At 43.1% G+C, this 24182-nt stretch overlaps 1 protein-coding gene across 1 annotated transcript in view; it reads right to left on the bottom strand.

Moving 5' to 3' along the window:
• Positions 1-7449: 7449 nt before the first annotated feature.
• Positions 7450-24182, bottom strand: part of LOC133010576 (ephrin type-B receptor 1-like) — a 74272-nt gene continuing 57539 nt past the window's right edge. The window contains exons 16-21 of the mRNA XM_061078167.1: positions 21721-21788; positions 21290-21437; positions 18828-18977; positions 11645-11841; positions 11399-11557; positions 7450-7564 (exon numbers count right to left, since the gene is read on the bottom strand). Of these exons, the coding sequence (XP_060934150.1) occupies positions 7450-7564; positions 11399-11557; positions 11645-11841; positions 18828-18977; positions 21290-21437; positions 21721-21788 (837 nt within the window). The remainder of the gene's footprint in view (positions 7565-11398; positions 11558-11644; positions 11842-18827; positions 18978-21289; positions 21438-21720; positions 21789-24182) is intronic.

The raw sequence follows: 24182 nt of genomic DNA, 5'->3' as shown, positions 1-24182 counted from the left end.
CAACTTTGATCTAGAGCTGCAACGACGAGTCAGTTAGTCATCCAGCCATTATCTATATCGGTCATCCTTTAAAGCTAGGGTTGGTGATCCTGGAAAAGATCACAAGAGCAGGTCACACTTTGATCAAAAAACACGCCCCCATTAACGGGCTCTGACTAACAACAGCTAGAAGACGACTTTTCTATGATTCCACAAAATACAGAGAACAAAGTAGAAGATCCTACAGTGGCTCGCCAGACAATCACATGAATGGAAGGAAATGGAAAAACCCTGAGGATGCAATTAAATGAAATAAAATGTATACTTTAAGACATCTGACCAGGTAGAGAGTGTTTAGGGAAAAAGACAACTTACTGTCTGTGTGTTTGCAGGATCGAAGAAACCAAAACTCTCATTGCAGGCGGCAGAACTCAGGAACACTGACAGGACGGATACTGTCGAGTTAAAAGTGACAAGAAGGACTGAAGACACAGAGACAGAGACACCAGGAGAGACAGAGATGACTGAACACAGGGGGAGCACATCAGGGAGAAGCAGAGGAGGGAAAAGGTCAAAGACAGGAAGTGAAAAGATGATGAAATAATATGAAACGATACGTTCAAGGTCCAAATCAAAATGTGCAACAGTCCCTGTGATCTCCAAACAAAGGGGTTTAGAAATAGTTTAAACGGGTCGGTTGTAAAAAACTACAACACAACAGTTTCTCCTACCGACAGTTTCTGTTGTTTTCTTTGAGTAAATTCAACTTGAAAAAGTCACGGGTATCTGTGGCTCGGGGGAGAGAGCGGGTCGGCCACTAACCAGAAAGTTGACAGTTGGATCCCAGTCTCTCCCCCCAGGAGGCAAAATACCGAATCCCAAAATGTGCAAGCAGAGTGCAGGTGATGTGTGGAGCAGAGAGATAGAGAATGTGCTGCACATACACGCACTGTATATGAGTGAATTTCAAAAACTGTGCCGTAAAGACTAAATCCAGACCGTTCACCACCAACAGACAGGAAGTGGCAAACAGCTCCAAGCTCCTTTATCTCCTCTGAGGTGAGTCTGGGCGGCATGGTGGTGCAGCGGTTAGCACTGTTAACTATCTTCCTGGTGCGAATCCCTGTTCATCCAGGATCTTTCTGTCGCATTGTGTTTTCTCCAGATACTCTCTGAGAACTGGAGACTCTAAATTGTCCGACCACGAGTGCGAGTGGTTGTTCCTCTGTGTGCGTTGGCCCTGTGACATGTGGTGACCTGTGTGAATCCCACCGCTCGGCCATATGTCCGCTGGGATTGGTTCCAGCTCCCAGTGCACAAGCTTGATGTACACAGTAATGGAATAAATTATAATGCTGTATATGGAAGAAAACTCAGGATAAACAAATGTTTGGCTCCAGTGGAGAATACTTACATATTAGACATTTTAATATTCCCGTTATTTATAGAAAAACCTGGAATAAGAGATGATCCTGTTATAGCTGCAGCAGTTGATCAGGAAAGCAGATTGTTGATTTGTCATCTTCGGAACATAAGAGCTACAGTGACCTTTGACTTTTATATTTTAAAGGGAACATTGTGAATTTATTTCTTAGGTTTTTCTTACAGACTTCACTTCATTGTCATAAATATATATTTCACCACCACATAGTCGCAGGATTTTGTCGATCATTCTCCTGACGTGTTCACGAGGAACTTCCTTTTATTAGTGAATCTAGATTATAAAGTTTTTTTAATTATAATTTAATTCCCCCTGCCTAGTGTCTTTTAGCATCTTTTGTAATTTCGTTTTGTATTAAATTAATCTAACGCTGTGAAGAGGCAAAACACTCGGTATCATTCAAACTCCTTCTCACAGGTTGTAAACTTCTCCGTTCATCAATGAGGAGTCACAATCTCACACTCACACGTTAGAAAGACTCTCGCTCGGCTGAGTGATTACTTCCGTGTGCTGGCATAAGAGAACTCATTATGGAGTTTAATAACCTTTTTTAATTACTTTTCTCAGTGCAGATCGACTCCTGAGCTCTTTTATCCAAGAGAATATCATAAAACATCACACAAAGAATAAAGATCACTTCTGTTTATTGTTGTTGTTGTTGTTATTAGTGATGTGGCTCAACCATATCCTGACATGAAAATGACATGTTTGCCAAAGCTTATCTGTTTGATTGATTTGTCTTCTTTATTGACAAACAGTGCATTGTAAATGTAATATTCAGAAAGTTCACGGCTACAAACTCACACACGCACAATGTACAAACAAGTTACTGTACACTGAACAGCACACACACGCACACACACACACACGCAGGCGTGCGCATACTTACATTATATTACAGTGTTATGATACATTACAGTGGGATGCTCTGACTGAACGAGCACCAGAAACAACAAACAGAATCGTAGGTAAACAGAAAGGCAGACGACAGCAGATTAATGAGCTGTTTTTCTTTTCTCAAGAGAAATGAACATTACGTACAAAAGTATCGTCATAGAAAAGCAAATAAATTAACATTGAAAATAAAACAGAAACAAGATCGAGCTTCATGTTCACAGTTTTGGGATTTAACTCCTCAGAAAACTCAAAAACAACAAAAAACTTCAGTAATGTTTTGTAGAGATCAACAAGAGATAATACTTCAGCACTGCTGTGTTTTGAGCTAAATGCTAATGTAAAATATCACTCAGAATTGCCCATGCTTTCTTAATGAAGTTTAACAAGTAAACGTCTTTGCTTTGGTGATATCTGGTTAAACCATATGTGTGTTGGACAAAATTAAAATGTTCGTGACATCACAGGAAAGATTAAAACTAAACATAAAGATGGACTACGTTAAGGCTCCCCCTGGCGGCTGGCTGCGGTATTGGTCGTAAACCCCGCCCCCTCCGTGTGAGTAGATGGGATGTCCCACAGTACAAATCAAATGTGTTTCTCAAAGATGGTTTATTTAGGTAGTTCATCTCATGCTAATGTGTCTTCAAGTGTTCCTGTTTCTGATAAGTTTGGTTTTAAGGACTTACAGCTGAGACTGACTTGAGGCCACACCTCCCTGCTGCTCCACAACCAGGTCACCAGCGCAAGATGGTGGCGCCCGTGTCCAGAATATTTTGGCTTCATTTTCGTACAGCGGCAGGAAGCGGAGACACGTCGTCCATCTTTATTTACGATCTAAGTATCACCCTGTGACGCGAAGATGACATCAAACAGTCATCAAGACATTTCATTCATAACAAGTTGGCCTCATGGTGGCGCTGATGTAAGCTTTAACGTTTTGGAATCTTAAATCTATGAACACAATCGCATCACAATCCATCCAGAAAAATGTCAGTTTTAAAAGGGAAGACGAGAAGTCAACCTGGAGTTCAGGGAAGTTGATGAGCAGTGGGAATGTAAAATAAGAACATGTCAGAAAAAATATTGTCTTGAAAACCCACAGAAAACACTGCAAGTTTTGTTTTTTGTGTGAAACTGAAACTTTCCAGATATACGTCAGATGCACGTTAAACAGGTTTTTTTGAAAGCAGAGCATCTGAAATATAAAAGATTGCTCGACTTTAGCAGGTTTGGAAGGCGCCGGTGGAAACGCAGACAGGAAGCAGAGCGAGTCGCTCAGAGGTTTTAAGCATTAGAAGAAGAAAGAGGACGTCTGGGTCGAGCAGGGAGAAGGAGAAAGAGACAAAAAGAGAACGAGTAATCTCTCCACGCCCAAGCCTCATTTTTATTCAAACACCAGAGTCAGGCTTTGCCTCTCGCGCACCCCCCCCCCATCTCCCTTCTCTCTGTTATTCTGTTTCCTTCCCGTCTCCTCTTGCCCCCGCCATTACCTATTCCCTTTCACTTTTCTCCTCTCTTCACAACTCATCTCCTCTCATCTCCAGCCTCCCCTACGGTATCTATTACAGCCGAGCAACAGGAGAGAGGAGAGGCAGCCGGGGTCGGTCCAGCTTTCCAGAAAATAACTGCAATTAAACGATCAATCCACCCAAAAGCACTCAGAGGAGCTGATGCACCTTGCATGTCGGGGCCTGTTTTGCATCAAAGTGGTTCCATTTGTCCCGTTGCCGAGCTTAATTGGCCAAACATTATGCCACATCATGCTGATATATGTCCAGCACAGATATAGTGGAGTCTGGATGTAGTTTCTTTATCTGAAACATCTGCAGTAAACGTCAAAGTTTTGGTGTCAGGCCCTCAGAATCAAACACTGAGCTCTTTTGTCGGCTGCTGCGGCTTTTACCTCCGATCAACGATGAATAGAAAGAAATCAGTTTATCCACAGTATGACCCCAGCAGACCAGAATACTAATGGTCATAGATATAGTGGCAAATATTCCAGCAAGTGTCTTGAAACACTTAAAAACTTAAATTGCCTCCCAAAGAACAACAAGCATTGCATTGAGAAAAATAAAGGTTATTTAAGGTGGAACGTTCATGTAATTGGGGAATTCATCTCAACATATTCAGGTTCATAATCTTAATTTGTGTTATTACTTAAAAAGCTTTTCATGCTCTAATGCTCAGAAAACACTTTCCTCAACCTGTCCGTTGCTGCAGCTCCTCTTTTCAGCCTCTGTCTGAAACACTTTGAGGTTTTAGCTTCTGTCTCTTTAAATTGAATTCATCCTTTAACCAGAAATGTTCAGCAGTGATATAATCTGACAGTTGATTAACAGCGACTACGATTCATCACCTGAACCTGTATCTGTGTCTTAACGGGCTTGAGGCTGGATTTAACGTGGACGTAATTAAGAAAACTCAACTTTAAAAACACTTTGTCTCCATCCACTCTTAAAGCACTTCATCTCTATAGTGCAGGATTTAACCAGTGCAGCAGTGTGAACAAAACGTACATTAGTTGCGTTCCTGAGATTTCGTCTCTGTGGTAAATATTTGTGCTCGTTGGTCGTGTAAACACCAGACGTGTTGTGCGTTGTGTCGTCTTCTCACAAACACTGACAACCCGAAATGTCTGAAAAGTCAAATCGAACCTCGTTGAAAATACCAGAAGACAATAACACGGTATGAAAAGAGGAACAGATGTTACATAATGGATTAAGATTCCTCTCTGTGTCGATCGCCTGTTTCCCGTGCGTGACATTTTTGTTGAGGTGGAGTTGAATTTGAGCTTTCAGGCACACGACTCATCTCACTCTTTTATTAAACCCCCGGGCTCAAGCTGAAACTCTTCTTCCAGAAGCGTCTATTTACAACGAATTAAGCCTCTGAGCCACTGACTCGCTCCCAGTTGATCTCAATACATTCTGATAAAATTCTCAATAAGCTATCGTTGCCTGGCAACAAATGCAATTGCGGCCAATGCCGGCGTTTTTCGGGGGTTGAAAAAAGCGGAAACTGAAAAATTCTTGGAGGGTTTTTAAATAACTGCGGACCTCTCAATGTCACAACTTTCATAAATAAAAGTCAGTGGGGGCGTCCCAGCAGTGGAGATCAGCGACGCGAGACACAAACACACAAACACACAAACACGTGGTTGTGTCGGACGAGAGCAAACAACCCCCGACGCTGCCACTTCTCTCATTGTGAAGCACGGCTCGCTGCGGACCACAAACAGAATCATGACGTCCAATCAGTGCTGCGGACGGGTAATCCTCAGGATGGGGGTGCACACGCATGACCAGCGGTTCGGCGGCAGAACGGGCCGGCTGTTATTCCACAGCTGGTAATCTGCTCAACGCTGAGATAAAAAGAGATCTACCATTGCTGCCCCCCCCCCCCCGAGCGCCATGCACTGGGCTCAGGCCTTTGTTATATCATATTCCGTGAGGTTTGAAGTATTAACACATGATAAATAACCCCCCCCGGTTTCCTTCTTGACCTCTAGCATTTTGTGTAACATCTTTTTCTCCCGAAATCGTCCCAGGAATCAATCATTGTGGTGGTTTGCGTTGAAAAGGTTGTCGCTCGCAGATGAGAAACACGCATAGGTCGTGTCGTGTCGTTTCATCTGTGAAATGACAAAACGGAATTAATCAGCGCCGTCAGTTGGGAAATGTGAAATGTGTCAAAACAGAGTCGGACGACGATGACATGTCCGGCAGCCGATGCCTAACAAAGAAATACAGATGAATTAACACCGGGGACCCTGCCTGCTAGTGTGTGTGTGTGTGTGTGTGTGTGTGTGTGTGTGTGTGTGTGTGTGTGTGTGTGTCTGTGTGTGTGTGTGTGTCTGCTGCAGAGCGATGATTAGCATCTGGACAGCAGCCACACACTTGATTCCAACGCCTGAACACAACACGTTGGTTTGTTTGTGTGTTTAATGCTCAGCTGGCAGCCGGCGTCGGGATACAAAGCCAAAAATCACGATTTATTTATGACTGGATGACGACACGTTTTGCTTTCTGCGTCCTGCAACAGGTGCGTGTCAGCAGCTGGTAACGCCCCCATACCCCCAGTCCTCCTTCTCTTCTTCTCTTCCTCTAAGTCTGCGGCTGCCCTTCTTCCTTACGCCGCCATGGTGCAATATAACCCTCTGATTCGGATGCTGTTTTCTGATCCATAATTGTCTTCAATCAAAGGGCATTAGTGCTGATTGTAAAACAATTCCATAACGAGTTCCCTCTGAGGACTCTGGGTATTTAAGTAGGACAGGCATCTCTGGCTCTGTGCATGGAAGGGTTGATCCTTTCATGGCTGCATGAAAAGTACAAACAAATACCCACTATGAAACCTGTTTTCCCAGTTTTTTTTTTGTGTGTGTGTGCGGTCCGCAGCACTTCAAAGTCGGTTCCAGTGATGAGTCAGGCAGAGGAAGATAATCACAGGGAACTCACAAACACTCCGGTGACAATTCATTGTCCGCTGCTGTTGGCAGACGTGAAAGCAAACGAGCATATAGGAAATAAATATCCCCAAAATTACAAGATGTACAGACTCTTCAATATGAAGAGAGATTCGGAAATGTGCCGTTAAAACCGTCGACTCTTGTCAAACGGCGGCAAATTTCATCTACAAACTAAACAGAACATACTAGAAGATATCAGCGCCTGTGGAAGGTCTTGTGTCAAGAAGCTTTGTGGAACGCGAGTCAGGCTTCATGTCCAGTTTGCTCATCAACATATAAACACCTGACCACAGTCTCTTCACAGTCTTTGTGTGGTTCATCCTTAAATTAAAAAAACAGGCCGTGTCATCCTTGAATCAAACATGTCGGTAAAAAAATGGTTTCATTTCCATCATTCAAATGTACAGAGTCTTCATGGGATGGATGTAACTGTAGTCACTGAAGAAATCCAAATCCTCTTCAGTCCTCTTTTTTAAGTTAGGAAGCCACGTGGTCCGGAAGAGGTCGGTCCAACGAGTAAAAGAGATCTGTCGTTTAAAAACATGTAAGATCTCCAGGAGCAGCACTGAGCAGCGAGCAGGGGAAACTGAAGTGTGAAGTGTAGAGTCTGGTTGTTCCAGACTGGGAACGAGTCACAGTCTCATAGTGCATCACTCCTGTGTGGTCACACGGATTCAGTGGGAGACTGGTCATCGTCGTCATGGTGCATCATCGTCTGGACACTGGTCAGGATCTTCTTCTGGTGTCCGGCGAGAGACACTCCGATTCTCTGAAGGTCTCTGAAGGAAGAAACAAACAGACATGAGGCGGCTGCATCATCGTCATCATCATCATCATCATCATCATCATCATCATCATCATCATCATCATTACATAACATTACATTACATTTCATTTAGCTGACGCTTTTATCCAAAGCGACTTACAATAAGTGCATTCAACCCAGAGGGAACAAACCCAGAACAACAAGAATCAAGACAGTACAATTTCTTCGAAATAAAGCAAAACTACAAAGTGCTATTGGTAAGTGCCATTTTAGTGCTACCAAAGCGTTAGTTTCAAAAGTGGTTAGTGTTGTTTTTTTTGTTTGTTTTCTTGTTTGTTTTTTTTTATTCAAGGTACAGTCGGAAGAGGTGTGTTTTTAGTTTTCTGCGGAAGATGTGTAAACTTTCAGATGTCCGGATGTCGATTGGGAGCTCATTCCACCAGGGCTGGACTGGGAGAACAAAACGGCCCGGGCATTTTTTGGCTCAGACCGGCCCACATAATTAGCCGAGCACATCTGCCATTAAATTGACGTAACTTATGTCTTCTAAATGTCTTAAAGTAGCTCATATTAAAAGTACTTAAGTATCAAAAGTATCTGGTGTTGAAATGTACTTAAGTATCAAAAGTACAAGAACTAAAATAAAAAATGCAAAGCTCTTTTTATAGTAGGTCTATACAGACACAAAACAACCCAAAATGTTTCTCCTCAAGATTTATCTCAACTGACTGAAAAATTACAACAACAATATGCATATAATGTATAATTTTACCAATTTTGAACCCTAGATGCTGAGGTTCAAATAGTAATGGACCAGTGCATCTAGAGACAACAAAGAATTAACTATAAACAAGTGCCTCTTGTGTCTGCCCAAGAACATTAATAAACCACAGTATAACCACTAAAACATTCTGTAAATATCACTAAACATGGACCTCTCATCAGTAGCAAGAGTGATACACAATGCCCCTTATGATAACTCAGCAAAGGGAAACCAGATCTAGGCACACAAAATAAGACACTATCTCTTATCCTATTCTAGAGGAAGTAAAAGTCGTAACAAGATTTCTGAAGGTGAACCTGCGGAGGGATAGACCAACCCCCCCCGACGGCAAACACGCCACCGGGACCTGCACATCTCAGGAGGGAGGGGGCAGCGAGTGAGAGAGCGAGAGAGAGGTGCGCCGTGGGTAGAGGCGTGCGACGCCAACCTCCGCTGCTCAAGTAACGAGCCAGTTTTGAGAATGTATTGAAAATTGAAAATGCGCGCTCACATGTCTGCCTCCACTCGCTCATCATTGTCGAGTCCTCCTCGCTCGTCTCCCGGCGCACCTGCTGCTGCTGGGCTGGTGAACCCGGCACCACATAGGTCCGTCAGTTTGGCACATTTAGCAGCCTCCACCTCCAGAGACTTCAGCTTTTTTTCCCGATGCTTCTCAGCGCCACCCGGGCGTTTTTTTACTCTTATTATCCATTAAGTTAAGTTTCTGTCTCAGCAGCAGCCCGTCCCGCGACTCCCCCCCCCCCCGCCCCCGGTTTGTATTGTGATTGACAGCACTGTCAGGGCTCTCTGAGCCTGTCAGCCCATGATTGATTGACAATGACAAACAATAGACCAATAATATGTGTCGATGCTGGCAACACACTGCTAGCCCTCTGTAGCCAATTGGCCGGCCCAATTGGAGGGAATTTAGAGAGGAAGAAGAGAAAAAAAACAAAACAACAACATAGCGGACCAGACCGGCCCACATTGGGTCAACGGCCCACCGGGATTATGCCCGGTATGCCAGATGGCCAGTCCACCCCTGCATTCCACCATTTAGGAGCTAGGACAGCAAACAGTAGTGATCAGTTGTATGCCTCAGCGTCCTTCTGCAGGTGCAAGCAAAATAAAGATTCCAGATTTGAGATCAATGTGACCTTTGACCCCTGAAATGTAATCAGTAAATCTTTGAGTCCAACTGCTCAAAATTTGAAGAAACTCCCTAAAGGCGAACTCGAGATATCATGTTCAATATCTCATATATCTGGTTTTAAAATGTTAATCTAAAAGGTCTATTCCTCTCACTGGAGGAACAACTTTATGCTTCACATCATTTCATTTTATTTGACTGATCTGATTTGGCATCTGGGGAAATTTGCTTCCAAGCACAGCGACGATATAGATCGTCCGTACATTCCTCATGAAGTCACATGTGTTCCGTGTGGGCATTTCACTTTTCACAGGATCTGATGTGTGCTTACATTTCTCACACGAAATAAAACACCCACATTGAATTGGTGTTTGCAAAAGAAAACTATTTTTAAGTGGTAATTGTCTTCATACCAAAATTTCCTCCCAAAGTAGTGTTTCATTCTGCATGAAAAGGGTCTGACATCAACTTCCCCCCCTCACACCCGCTCTTATCTGCCGGCTCCACATGCGCACTACGTTAAAGTCAACTTTATTAATCCCAGTGGAGGAATTCATCCTCTGTGTTTGACCCATTCTAACTAGTGGTGAGCAGTGGGACCGACTCCCAGTCTGTCGGGGGGGCCTTCAGTCAGAGGTGATGACAGGAGCCTCATGTGGAACATTTATTGACCCAAGAGTTTGGAGGTCGGGTCTAACGGCTCATTCTGTATCCGGAGAGTCAAACCACACGATGCCAGAGTAGTTTCCTCACATGAAGGTTTGTTCAGCCAAGAAAAACAGCGATCAAACCATTTACTGATTCAGCTTTAGACAAAACGAAGACCTGCAGCACATTAATTGCTGAGTTAACGAGGCTTAAACTCGCAGGAGTTTCCCAGCGTGACAGATGGTGTTTGGGACTTCATCAACAGGAAAAACTCACTTCTAACACGATGATTTAAAAGACGAGACACATCAGGCAGAAACACAGACGTGTGAGGTTCTGAGAGAAAGTACCTGGAAGCTGGAGACTCTGGGAAACATGGTCCTTGATTTCAGAAACAGAAGAACCGCTGATACCACTCAGATGACGTTGGTTTCATTTGTGTACAGATCAGACTATTTGTCGCTGGTTATTTGACAGTGAAATATAGATCTTTAATAATCGTGATCACAGCATTTTAAACCGTGATTTAACCAGAATTTCCGTATGGAGTGAAGTGTTTATCCCAGTTCACTTGACATACAAGGATATGAAATGTCATTACGATATCATTTTCATCTTTATCGAACATTTGTGTGAGATTTTGTCTATTCTGCTCATATACTCCTGAGAAATGTGCTTTGTGAGTCATCAAAATCCAATCATTGAAGCTGTGGCCTGCAGAGAGCAAACTGAAAGGAGACGGTCTGGTCTACGCAGGATTTCCTGTTTGCATCTAGCTCTTATTGTTGCATCCTTAGCTACTTAGCTTCCCACGTAGCATTAGCTTCGTCAATAAATCGTGCGATAGGTTAGCTCAAGAAGGATTCACCCCTGGGGTCATTCGTAAAAAAGGAAGGAGGCATTTGTCTGTCGCATCTGAAGAAGCCTTCAAAATGGGAAAACCTGGCCACCTGAGGTCTTTGTGTGCAGCCGCTGAATTGAGACTCAGCTTTAATCCTTGAGTCCAATTGACCGTTTGAACAGAACTTTAAAGTGATTCCCATCGGGCGACGCTGGGTTAAAGCATCCAGAAGAATTGACAGACTCCTCCTGCCATGGCTGTCGCTGGCGTGACGGCATTAAAGAGGAAGAAAGGACGAGACACAGACAGACAGCACACACGGACCAATCCCTCAGCCAACCAGCTGCCCTGCCACTCATCCAGCTAACAAGACGCCGACTTGGCAGGTGAGCGAGCGACGCCGGCAGAGGAAGAGAGAGAGAGACACCGTAATGAGTCAACTTACTCAGCTGTGATTTGTGTGACGAGCGGCAAAGACGTGAAACCGGAGCCCAGGAAGGAGTCTCGGTACTGGGTCATCTTCAGAGCGGCCAGCCAGTCCTCCACCGAGCTCAGCCGGCTCAGGTCCGGAGCTCCTCGGTCCAGCAGGGGGTGATGGGACGGACTGGAGAGAGAGGACATAAAGAGCTCAAACACCAGCGTGTCTCTGGGATGTGTGCGTATGTAAATGGACTTGTGTATCTCTGCTCACCCAGGGGCCATGTTGTTGGTGCCGGCTTTGAGGGAGGCCGGGTTGCGGATCATCTTGTCCAACATGCTGACGATATCGGGGAACTTTGGCCGAGCGTTCCTGTCCTTCTGCCAACAGTCCAGCATCAGCTGGTGCAGCACGACCGGGCAGTCCATCGGCGCCGGCAGCCGGAAGTCCTGCTCGATGGCGTTTATCACCTGGGACACAGAGGGAGAGAGAGAGGGATGAAAACAGAGGAGACCAGAGGATCGACTGAGGATCGCTCCGATGGCCACAAATTCAATTTTTAGCTTCCATTATGTGACAGAAGTATTCATTGATTTGAGATGTGGGATTGGACAATGACTGTGGACTATAGTGGATCAGGTCTTGATGCTGGATCGTGATCTTGCTGGCTGCTGACCAGAGACTATGATTGCAGCAGGACTGCGTGACATATAGTATTGAAAAATGTTTAACCTCACCAATGCTGCTAAAAAAACTTTAATCCTGATGATGTTTTCCTACACTTGACATCTATTGCACTTGTGTCCGTCCTGGGAGACGGATCCTCACATGTGTCTCTCTGAGGTTTCTACATATTTTTACCTTAAAAGGGTTTTTAGTAGTTTTTCCTGACTCTTGCTGAGGGTTAAGGACAGAGGATGTCACCCCATGTTAAAGCCCTATGAGACAAACTGTGATTTGTGAATATGGGCTATACAAATAAAATTTGATTGATTGATTGATTGAAAGTGGGGTTTAATTTCAAATGATGCAGTGTTGTGTTTAAGTGCCCATTATATAGTGAGTGAGTGAGTGAGTGAGTGAGTGAGTGAGTGAGTGAGTGAGTGAGTGAGTGAGGCTGCCTCCACACTACTATGTTTTAGATTTAAAATATCAATCAAATATATATTTCATGATGATCAACCACACTGAGCACGTGCGAACATCCACCGTACAACACTGACTATCTGATAAGACCCAACCAGGAAGCGAATGCTCCATCATTATTTCCAAATGTCAAGTTTTTATTTTCGCTTTTTCTTTGATTGGACAAATTTGAGTTGTTTTAAGAGAAAGTAGGGAAGACTTGCAGGCAGCGTTTCAAAGGTTCTCTGTCTCAGACACACTGACATTCTGGAGCAGTATTAGACACCGGGCGTAAACGTAGCAGACGTGAACTAAAATATTTAGTGCGGGTGTAGCAGGCTTCGTCCTGGAGAACCACAGCTGAATACAACCCTCTATTCACACATAAAGGGACGTCTGCCTCCATCCACACCTCCAGCACCGATGGTGTTGAATCAGGAAGCAGAGCACAGGGAGACATGAATACATTGGAATCCTCTTCGGCTGTAATGTAATGTAATATATTTGCAGTATGATAGTGAAACAAGTATATTCCTACCTGGGATATTTCCCGGCTACAGCAGTTTCTATGACAGAGTACAAAGTGTTTTTATGAAAAAGTTTCTCTTTTTCTGTGCGGTTTTTTTTAAGAAGAGGAAATATTTCAACAAATTTGTATCTTGTGATTAGACGTCAGTAAATACCACACATCGTGGTGCTGGTGTTTGATGCTCAGGATGTCAAAGGGAAGGGAAACTTTACATTGCACTCTCTCTCTCTTCCTGCTCAGGTTACGGCTCCTTTGAGATTGTGGCTGATAAGACCGGTGTTTACTTCTTTACAGAATCTGCATCTGAACGCTTCCTCCTGACGCTGTGTACCGTCAATCAGTGGATCCAGATATTCTTTGCTAAGCAGCAGTGACGCCTGCTGCCGACTCTGATGTGAAGGCAGGTATCTGCACACAGGAGCTTCTGATTTCATCGTACTGATCTTTCCATTTTTTTTCCTTCCTGTGGAAACTTTTAAAACAAGAACTCTGTATTTCAGAGCAGGTGCTGCTAAATATGGCAGCATACCTTTGGGTGTAATTATCCTGAACATCACAGAATTCAAAAACTCCCTCCAGTGAGAGAATAAGTAGCTTCCTCGTCACGTACCAGCTAAATAATCAAAGAGAGGAAATATTAAGTTCAAGGATTATTGTCTCCAATTATTCTGCCCTCGGTGCCGGGAATATGAAAACACTTTTTACACGGCTGCAACTCTAATTGTGATGGTTGCAATAGTTAAAGCTCACATTCTGCTGTAGAACTTAACATGGTCTATGTGTGTGTGAAAAGCTTTCAGACTATATCTCTACTGTTTTCACACATCCCCCATCCGTCTTTACACCCTCCACTTTAATCCTCACACCATACTTTAGCTCAAAAAGAGCAGATATCCCAGATGTACTATACAATATGTGGCAAAGTGACACAAAAAGCTTTCTGTGCAAGTTTCAAGGAATCGTAATGGAAATGACATTTATGCAAAGTTATTCTTTTCGGCATGAGAAGACAATATATTAGACTTCAGTGGCTTGAATTGTGCTGCACAGAGTGTTAAAGTGAGAAACTTCAACAGTTCAGATGAATGTAAGAAGGATATGAGAAGCATAATGAGTATCTGTGTTATATGGTGTGGCTGAAGTCCTGATTGGAGGACGCCACTGATTTTGTAATTATTGTAGATTGAGACGTACGATATGTAACTACAGCCACTAGGGGTCTCTCAATCACAACAGTAAAACAATACGTAGTTGGATGATATCATGAAGCAGAGTGGGATCGTGGGAGTTGTCTTACCGATGAAAAAACTCAAACCACGTTCACAGATGAGCTAATGTATTACAGTTGTATTCATGTTAGCTCCACATTGAATAATGATTCTTTACAGTGATCAATACAAGTGGAAGGAAGAAACAGCCAACTAGCTAACTAGCTAACAGCGTGTTTCTCCTTCATCATACCGCATTTACCCCTGGAAGTTATCGCAGAGATGGGCAAAGGCAAAGGCGATCTTGGTTTATTGAAACTAGACATAACCAGATTTGGAGTAGCAGGGGCGGAGCCTAATATAGCTCAAGGAAATATTGCTACCTACCACAGCTGTCAATCACATCATTGATAACATCATGCTGTATTGAAGAGGACTTAAAAATACAGATTGAGATCATAACGTCCTTAAGAAAACGTTTTCTGACGTTGTAAATCAAGTGAGAAGTCATTTTTCTCACAGAATTCTACAGAGAAATAATTTATTTCTCCAGCTGCTGGTAATTTGAGACGATTCAGGTTCCAGGCACTTCACCGCTGGCTTCATCACCTGACCTCCACTTCCCCCTGCACACCTGCTCCTCATCATCCTTCCTGGTTTATCTGCAGCTTCTCTGGCTGCAGATAAACCAGGTTTTCTTTCTGCCAAAGCATTCCAGCCTTTGGTCTCCATATCCTGCCTGCTGCAGTTTATGACCTTGTTTACCCATCATCCCTTGTTCACCCCCCCCCCCCCCCCCCCCACTGGTCTTTCTCTGCCCGTCCTCGCTTTGATCGTTGACCTGAAACTCGTCTCAACTTCCCCGTTTTGCTTTGAATTCAAGAATCCAAACTCACTGTACTGTGTTTTTTGACTTTTTGCTACTAGGTCACATTTTTTTTTATCAACGGTGAAATGTCAGAAACCTCAGCGCTCGCCACTTCTCGAGAAATGTTAAACTTGTGCGACCGCGTAAGTGCACGGGTAAGCCTATTTAACGGTGTTGGCTGGGGGGGGTGGGGGTCGGGGGGATTGCTGTGCCTTCTTCTACTGTACCCGCAGTGCCGGGGATTTTGTCTGCTTGCAAAGAGTCTGAACTCCACCTGACCCCGGCACACTTCTCAGGCTTTGTGCCACACAAACTCCCGCTAAGCACTGCTGTCAATCACGATAGCAGCGAGTGCAGCGGAACATCACAGGTCTCTTTCATGATTAATTCATGTCGAACAGAGCACCTGTGGCGGCTCCGCTGACAATTCCCCCCGTTCCATGTTCTTTGAAATTGTGTGTGAGCGAGTTTGTGTGTGTGTGTGTGTGTGTGTGTGTGTATGTGTGTGTGCCCTTACGCGTCTACTTGCATATGTGTGTGTAGCATGTGTGAGTTTAGGGTGTCAGGTTCATGCATAGTTAATGCCCCAACAGATCCTCGTTAGCTATAGTAGCAACACACACACACACACACACAAACACACACACACACACACACACACACACACACACACACAAACACACACACACACACACGAACACACACACACCTTCTCCCTCTCCATCATTATACATTGTGCCATTATAAAACTGCCTCTGTCATTATACCGACTCTCTGCCATTACTGCTGCATAGGCTGCTTCTACTCCTCTGGAGCATCGGGGGGGGGGGGGGGAGTGAGCCGGGTGGAGCTAAGGAGCGACAGCGGGGGGGAGGTGAGAGACGAGGAAAGTGTGAAATAAGGGGGAAGAGGTGGAAGAAGATCTGAATGTAAAACAGGGGAAATGGAGAAAAACTGTTTCTTTTCCTTTCAAACGTGTTGGAAAGAGAAACTCACAACTGATTAACTCCTCATCAGTGTGATAAGTAACCAGACTGAGGAAACTCCACGTGTGAGTTAATGAGGTCTGGAGGAGGTTAAACATTTCTGAAGTGCAGCCGACAACATCTAAATTATTCCTGTCAGACTTTTACTGCAGTAAGTTCTCGAGGTGGTAAATAGAAACGAAGTCACTCGCTGGTGCTTTGGCAAATTTAACTGCGGCACAAAAAAAAGACAAAATATATTTTTAAGCTGAAAGTTAAAGTCCCAGGCTCCTCTCTCTCCGTGTCACAGACATTAGATATTTAGTTTTAGAAAAGCAAGAGTTGGGATTTAGAGCCTCGGTGCTTTGAAGTGGGGCTTTAGTGCCAAAACTAACTATAATCTGTGTATCGCTTTACTTCTTAAAAAACACAAAACCTCAAAATAAAACTGTCAGTGTTGCTGGAACCTCCTCTTTCATGTACGTGATCCCCTTCAGGTTTAACATGAAACACTCAGCCCACAGGAAGGACGAGAGAGTGGTTTTAACGTCATGTTAACACAACAGCAGCAGAGAATTGTGCGTGTGCTGTTTTGAAAAATGGTGATTATTCCTAGTCTAAAAAAAGGATAAATGTAATTTCAATACACATAAACAATGAGATGCCTACAAAGACCCGTCCCAGGGTTAAATTACCAAAGGGCTGCTGCTGTTACTGGTTCTGCTCCCGATCCAAAACACAGATCTCTATCTACGCCTGAGTGATGGTCGGGGGGGAAACGCCCGTCACGTTGCAGCAAACACACACGTGCAACCACACTGCGCACAACGGCAGCGCAAACTAAATGTTAATAAGAGTAATTAAAAATAATGAGCTTGATCTCAAACTAAAAACTGTTTTGTTCAGAGCCAGGAGGACGGGTTGTTTAATTATTGTTTTATGTCCACAAATGTGAAAAAGGTTTTGTTTAAATCACCTTTTTATTCTTTTCTCTGTCTCACTCTGTGGTTACAAACATTATTTCATTAAGCCGAGAGTTTTATTCAAAGCAACTTACAATGAGTGCATTCAACCATGAGGTAGAAACCCAAAACAACAACGATCAAGAAAGTACAATTTCTTCAAGAAAGCCAAAATACAAAGCTGTATAAGTAAGTGCCATTTAAGTGCTACTAACATCTACTGACTCTCTAATGGAGCGGGTTGTCCACTAACCAAAGGGTCAGTGGTTCGATCCCCGGCGCTTGAAAACACATATACCCATTAACCAGGATTACAAAGTCATGCCAAGGTGAAAACACAAGGATTCTATCGAAAACCTTGAGCAAACTCCATCACACACAAGTAGGGAAATGCAAACTTCTTGTGACTTGTAGTTTGATTTATTTTACATCTTTGCAGCCTGGTGTTAAAAGACTGATTGTCATTGGTGATCATCACTTTCTAAACTAAACATATACTTTTAATTATTGTTTTATGTCCGCAAATGTGAAAAAGGTTTTGTTTAAACCACCTTTTTATTCTTTTCTCTGTCTCACTCTATGGTTACAAACATTACATTGCATTAAGCCGACGGTTTTATTCAAAGCAACATACAACGAGTGCATTCAACCATGAGGGTACAAACCCAGAACAACAAGAATCAAGAAAGCACAATTTCTTCAAGAAAGCCAAAATACAAAGCTGTATAAGTAAGTGCCATTTAAGTGCTACTAACATCTACTGACGATCTAATGGAGCGGGTTGTCCACTAACCAAAGGGTCAGTGGTTCGATCCCCGGCGCTTGAAAACACACATACCCATTAACCAGGATTACAAAGTCAAGCAAAGGTGAAAACACAAGGATTCTGTCGAAAACCTTGAGCAAACTCCATCACATACAAGTAGGGAAATACAAACTTCACGATTCCCTAGCTCCTAGTTTACATCTTTGCAGCCTGGTGTTAACAGACTCTTGCAAACATGGGTTAAACCAGCTGATTGTTATTGGGGATCATCACTTTCTAAACTAAACATATACTTTTAGTTTAGTTTGACACTGGGTGGATTCTCATGATTTTGGGGGCTGCAGGCAAACTACTGCAAAGAAAAAGTCCATGACAGTGATTTGTTTAATGTGCTCCTCAAGAATGTTGAGTACTGTATTAGTAATATATAAAGATAAAAAGCAGTATTCGGGGAAGGCTTGAAATAGACGGATGTCAACCACACCCAACCCCTACGCCAGGATCAAATAAAAAGTTACAGACGTGACAGCAAATTGATCACACTGTGCAGGTAATTGGAATAAAGCTGTCAGGGAAATGAAGTGATGCCTTTTGGTCTGATGTTCCCGGGAACAAACACTTCTGTGACACTTCAAATTGATGTCCTCATTTTCCGTGTGTTTTTCTCGACATGCCGACTCCCTGCTGTGGGAGACGGAAGAGGAAACAAACAAATCACACCCACAACCCACACACACACACACACACACATACACACACACACAGACAGACACACACTAGCATTCTTTGGAATGACAACTAATGAAAAAAGGGTAAATGTACACAATCCTACACAACTACAGTGGAAATAAAACATCCGTGTCAGCCCCACTCACTTTCTTTATCTTACACACACACACGCAGGCACACACCTAAAGAAAAAGGGTAACTACACACAATCACAGCTACATGACAGGGTCGCGCTCTTTCTTTATCGCTCTCTCTCGAACACACACACACACACACACAGACACACACACACACAATGACTTACATCTTGGTTGCTCATGTCCCAGTAAGGTCTCTCTCCGTACGCCATCACCTCCCAGGTGACGATCCCGTAACTCCACACGTCTGAGGCGGACGTGAACTTCCTGTAGGCGATCGCCTCCGGAGCCGTCCAGCGCACGGGGATTTTACCGCCCTGAGGGAAAGAGAGAGAGAGAGAAAGGAGGGGAGGAAAGAGAGGGAAGGGAAAGAGAAAATAATATATTTGGTGTTTTTATGGTTTCGCTCCTCACGTGCATACACATGCAGTACATGTTTTTAAAGAGAGGCCACAGGCAGCTCATATATCTGCTCCGTCATAAACACCAAGGTGAGGTCTGGCTATTAATGTAACAGTCATCACAATCTGCAGCAGACACGGTGATGAGGAATGAGTCCACGCTTGATGTCATGCACATTATCCATGAGTCACCTGCTGCGCTGTAGTATCACATACCGTTTTTTAAGGATTAAAAGATAATGCTGGATATGATTGATTTTTCTACAAGATCTTTATTCCCACAAAGAGGAAGCAGCAGATGGCGATATCTCAGTGAGATGGATAAACACACCTGCTCCACTTTCAGCGCTTTTATATTTCTTGTCTTTTATAATGAAGACAAAGCAGCGACGGAACAAAAGCCTTGTCCTCACGACTGCTGATTTAAAAGTCTAGGAGAATGGAAAATACTGCTTCATTCAAAAACTCTGTTGTCATGGTGGAAGAATTACAAAAAATCATCCTCAAATCAATTTGTGCCTGTTGTAAAGATTTACAGAGAAGAATATTCAAGCGTAAAAAAACAAGCAACCATAGAGTAAAATATAATTATAAGCAAAACAAGTATGAAATAAAGTTATTCGATAAAAATTAAGTTAACTCAAGTTAAGGTAATACGGGTGCAAAGAGCTAACAGCAGCAGTAAAGTATGATACGTATAATGTGAATATTGATCAGTAAATTAAACTGCAATGATAAATATGATAGTTACGCCAGAGTATTTTGAGGCTTTAAGATCCAAATAATATATTTTCATGTTGGTTTGGCTTGAATATATTATCTTCGTAAACCGTAATCGTTAAGATTTAAATTAAATACTATGAGCGGCCTCCTAACAGATGGTGGCTCGTGAGGTAATTACCGATCCTTCAGTCTGTCTAAAATGTAGTGATGGATTCCCATTAAATTTGGCTCAGGCATTCCTGGTCCTCAGAGGATGAATCCTTGTCCTAGTGATGATGAGAAGTGGGTGTGTATGTTGGATTGTTAGTTTTAGAAAATACTCTGACTCCTTCCAAGCGGACATCAGGAACATGTTTCAGCAGGAGGTCACAGAAGCTCTTCAACCATCCAACCAGCAGGTGTGATAACATGAACCAGTCCCTTAATGACCTCTGACTTTTTACACGATCCCAACACTTACAGTCATGGCAACATATCAATAAAACTAATGACTTAGTGAAGGACGGCGATTAACTGTCCAGGGGGCACGAGGGAATCATCCATCCATCTATTAACTGTTCTGTTTATCCTTCTGAGGTCATGAGGTGGAGGACAGGCCCGAGTGATATCATGAACACAGCGGACGGATCCCCAGTCCATCACTGGGCTGAGATATAGTGACGACCATTCACACTCACAATCACACTGAGAGTCGCAATTTAGATGTTGCCAATTAGCTTGAGCTAACCTGCATGTCTGAGAACACACACACATGTAAGGGATGTACAATGGTGTGAAAAGAAAGAGAAACAAAAGGCTCAAAGACTAGAGATACCAAACACACGTATTTTCTCCCACAGGGTATAAAGTTTCATGTCTCTCAACTGTTCACATGTCAATATGCTAACATTAGCATCTCTTAAATAGCACAGCTGACATCGGAGTCCCCTTCTTCCCTCTCTGGCACCACCATCAGGGCAATGTGTTTATTGTCCTACTAGCTGGACAGTAAATAAAGATGGACGACATGACAGCTCCCCAAAAGTGAAGCCTAATCATCTCAATCGCCCCCTAGTGGCTGTCTGCAGTATACATTGTAAACCCGACCTCCTCCAACACTAAAAAGTAAAAGCACGTGTTGCCATCCTTGTGTTAATCAACCAATAAACCTTGTTTTAATTTGTAATTTGATTTTAGAAAAAGTAGGTGTAAAATCATGATTGACGGCTGCGACTGACTCATTGTCAGGATCTAACCTTTGCAAAATTATCACTTCTTTTCATTTATTCATCAATTTCATTTATCTCATGAGGTCCAGCCTCCTGGTCATGACAATCTCCATGGCAACAGGCAGGCAGTTTTCCATCTTTTGGCCACGGTAAAGTGGAAGCATCTGTATCCTCTTGGGGATGTGTTTATGTGTGCATGCCTGTCCCGTGTGTGTGTGTGTGTGTGTGTGTGTGTGTGTGTGTGTGTGTGTGTGTGTGTGTGTGTGTGTGTGTGTGTGTGTGTGTGTGTGTCCTTACCAGTGAGCTGGTGTAGGTGGGGTCAGAGGTGTCCTCCTCCAGATAGCGTGAGAGGCCAAAGTCGGACACCTTACACACCAGGTTACTGTTCACCAGGATGTTTCGAGCTGCCAGGTCCCGGTGAACATAGCTCATCTCCGCCAGGTACCTGTTCACATCAACAGGATTTATTGTGTGAAAGTGTGTGTTATCTGCTCCCAGCTACCTGGGCTACTATAAAAAGAAAATGGGATTTAGTCTGTGTGTGTGTGTGTGTGTGTGTGTCTGTCTGTGCACTGCCAGATGCAATCAATAAAAGAGGAATCGGATTAAATGTTTGTGAATATGAACATGTTTGTGTGTTTTCACAGCCAGACACATGAATAAAACACAGATAGAATCCAATGTGTGTGTGTGTGTGTGAGTGTGTGTGTGTGTGTGTTTGTGTGTACCTCATTCCAGACGCGATGCCCCTCAGCATACCAACCAGCTGGATCACTGAGAACTGGCCATCATTCTGCTGCAAAGAAACCACAAACCACAAGGAGGCGTTTTATTTTCAAGCTTCTTATTTAACGAGTCAAGCGTATAAAAAAAACATGTTCACAGAAAATGTCACAACTGGATCTTTAACAAACAAGAAGTTCCTTTTCTCACTCAGCCGGTGGAGGAGTGAGTGTGGACCCATCCTGATCATTCCTATCTGTGGAAATGTCATTGTTAATGGTTTAACTTCCAATTTTTTACGATTCAATTCTCTATTTTTCAGGCCATTGATCTTGAGTTAGTGTTGTGGTCTTTTACGATGTGTGTTTTTCGAGCTGCCGAAGACAAGAGTTGACGATCATGAGAGAAATATGGAAAAATGGTCGCACGGGATCGCAGACACGAACACGAACGGCCGATTTGAAGCCGTAGCAACCGAACACAGCTTGGAGCAGAAATGTGGGATCAAGTTCTCTCAGTGGGAATGTTGTGATAACTCATTTTTACAAACCAATCAATCAGAATATGACATTCAACTATGCAGAATACACAAAAAAAATTGTAAATGTCAATTAGGAATTTAAAAAAACAAGCCCAAGTCCACACTTTCCACTTCTGTTGTAACTTCAGGTTTTAGCACTATGGCCAATTATTGTGTTTCTGTACTTTCAAAATAAAAGCATGTTCTTGAAAAGGTGCCTCGATGTCATATCCTTTTTTTTTCTATCTTCACAGTGAAGAAGTCAAATGTTCAATGTGAGGCTGAAACAATATTTACTTCAGATCGTTCAACAACATTCAACCTGTTGTGTCTGAGGTCTGTTATTTTTCTATTAGTTAATGAGTGCTGGTAAATAAAAAGTACTAATTAACGAAAATATGTGGCTTGTTTGAATATGCAGAAGACAAAAGGGAGAAAAAAGCAGTTTTAGCTCAGAGGCCTATGCATCGTGCACCGTTTATATAGCTTATGAGTAGAAGATATTATCTAATCAGTTGATATCATATAACTTTAAATAACATTACGCATCTAGACCAGTGCCAAAAGAAAACTTAAAAACAGACCTGCAGAGTTAAGAAAGCTGGATTTACTTTGGTTGTTTTTCTTTAGCCAAAGATATTTTAAGGTCTAGTAATAAGTATTAATCAAGTAAAGATTCCGTGTCGGAGCCTCGGAAGATGTTGGCCGATTGGTTTTCATGTCCTTAAGATATATCTCACTGATGCTACAATTGCAATGCTGCCTTTCGGTATGTTTACCAGTTTAATATGAGAGTGTACAGACTAATTCAAATCATTTATTTTATTAGGCCAAAGCCTAAATCTCATTTTTAATAGCATTTCCTCAGTGTGTACAAGCGAAGTTGAGCCAAAAACATTTGCCTTCATAGAGTTTTTCACCTTGGAGCCGGACTGTTTCCTATAAACATCACTAACATCCCCTGACATAGTTGCAGTCGAAGGTCTGTGTGTGTGTTTGTGTTTGTGTGTCTATTAATCCACTTTGTGCATCAAACCGTGTCTTTGATGCTCCTCTGGCCTAATCCTCTGCAGGCAGAACCTTGAAGGTGCACACAAACACACATCCCGCATTGATCCTCAGGGTCTGGTGCCTGCAAGATGGTCACGCTAGGACAGCAACACCAGCGAGATCGATCACGGTGTGTGTGTGTGTGTGTGTGTGTGTGTGTGTGTGTGTGTGTGTGTACACGCGTGTATGAGTCAGCGGACGTTTTCGGAGTCAAAAGGGGTCACGCTGTGAGAACAGAACATCAAAGAGCGTCTCTTTCTGTTTTTAGCGGCGCCTCGGAAGGAGGGCAGGATCAAAGGTGCGGACAGACCGACAGGATGAGGAGGAAGGAAGGAGCAGGAAGGAGAAAGAGGAGAGAGAAGAAGAGCAGGAGGTTGTTTCTGTCTTTGTTTCTCCAGAAACTTCATCTTGTTTCTTTGCATCGTGTCTGTGCTTGTGAAGTTTGACTGTTGTTAAAGTTTTGGTCACTTTAGAGGTTTAGTTTCTCCTCATCTGATCGTTTCATTCTTCTTGACAACCACCTCAAACTCATGATATCAGCCTCTTCAATGTCAGAGTAAGTTTTACCTTTAAACAGCAGCTTTTGGGGTTCAATGACTTAGAATATATAGAAGGTTCATTCCCACTCCTCAACCTGAAGTGGGTTGGATCTCCTGTGAGATGTGTGGAACTGACAGAGAGTCACAGATTCAACTGTCAGAATCAGCTCCAGCAAGTTGAAGAGTAAAACTGAACCGTAGATCAGTTAAAAATACTTTTATCTCTAATATTCAGCAGGAAAACTTTTAATTATGAAGAATTCTAAACAGAGTCTGGTGGATTTGTTACAGCGACAACTTGTCTGGTTTGTTTCAGTTCAGTGAGCAGGTCCACACAGCCAGAGCTCCACTCAATACA

The sequence above is a fragment of the Limanda limanda genome, chromosome 9 (assembly GCF_963576545.1).
Source record: "Limanda limanda chromosome 9, fLimLim1.1, whole genome shotgun sequence".
In the NCBI taxonomy this organism is placed as follows: Eukaryota; Metazoa; Chordata; class Actinopteri; order Pleuronectiformes; family Pleuronectidae; genus Limanda; species Limanda limanda.
Note: the sequence above shows the minus strand (reverse complement) of the source record. Positions and strands in the feature narration are given on the sequence as shown.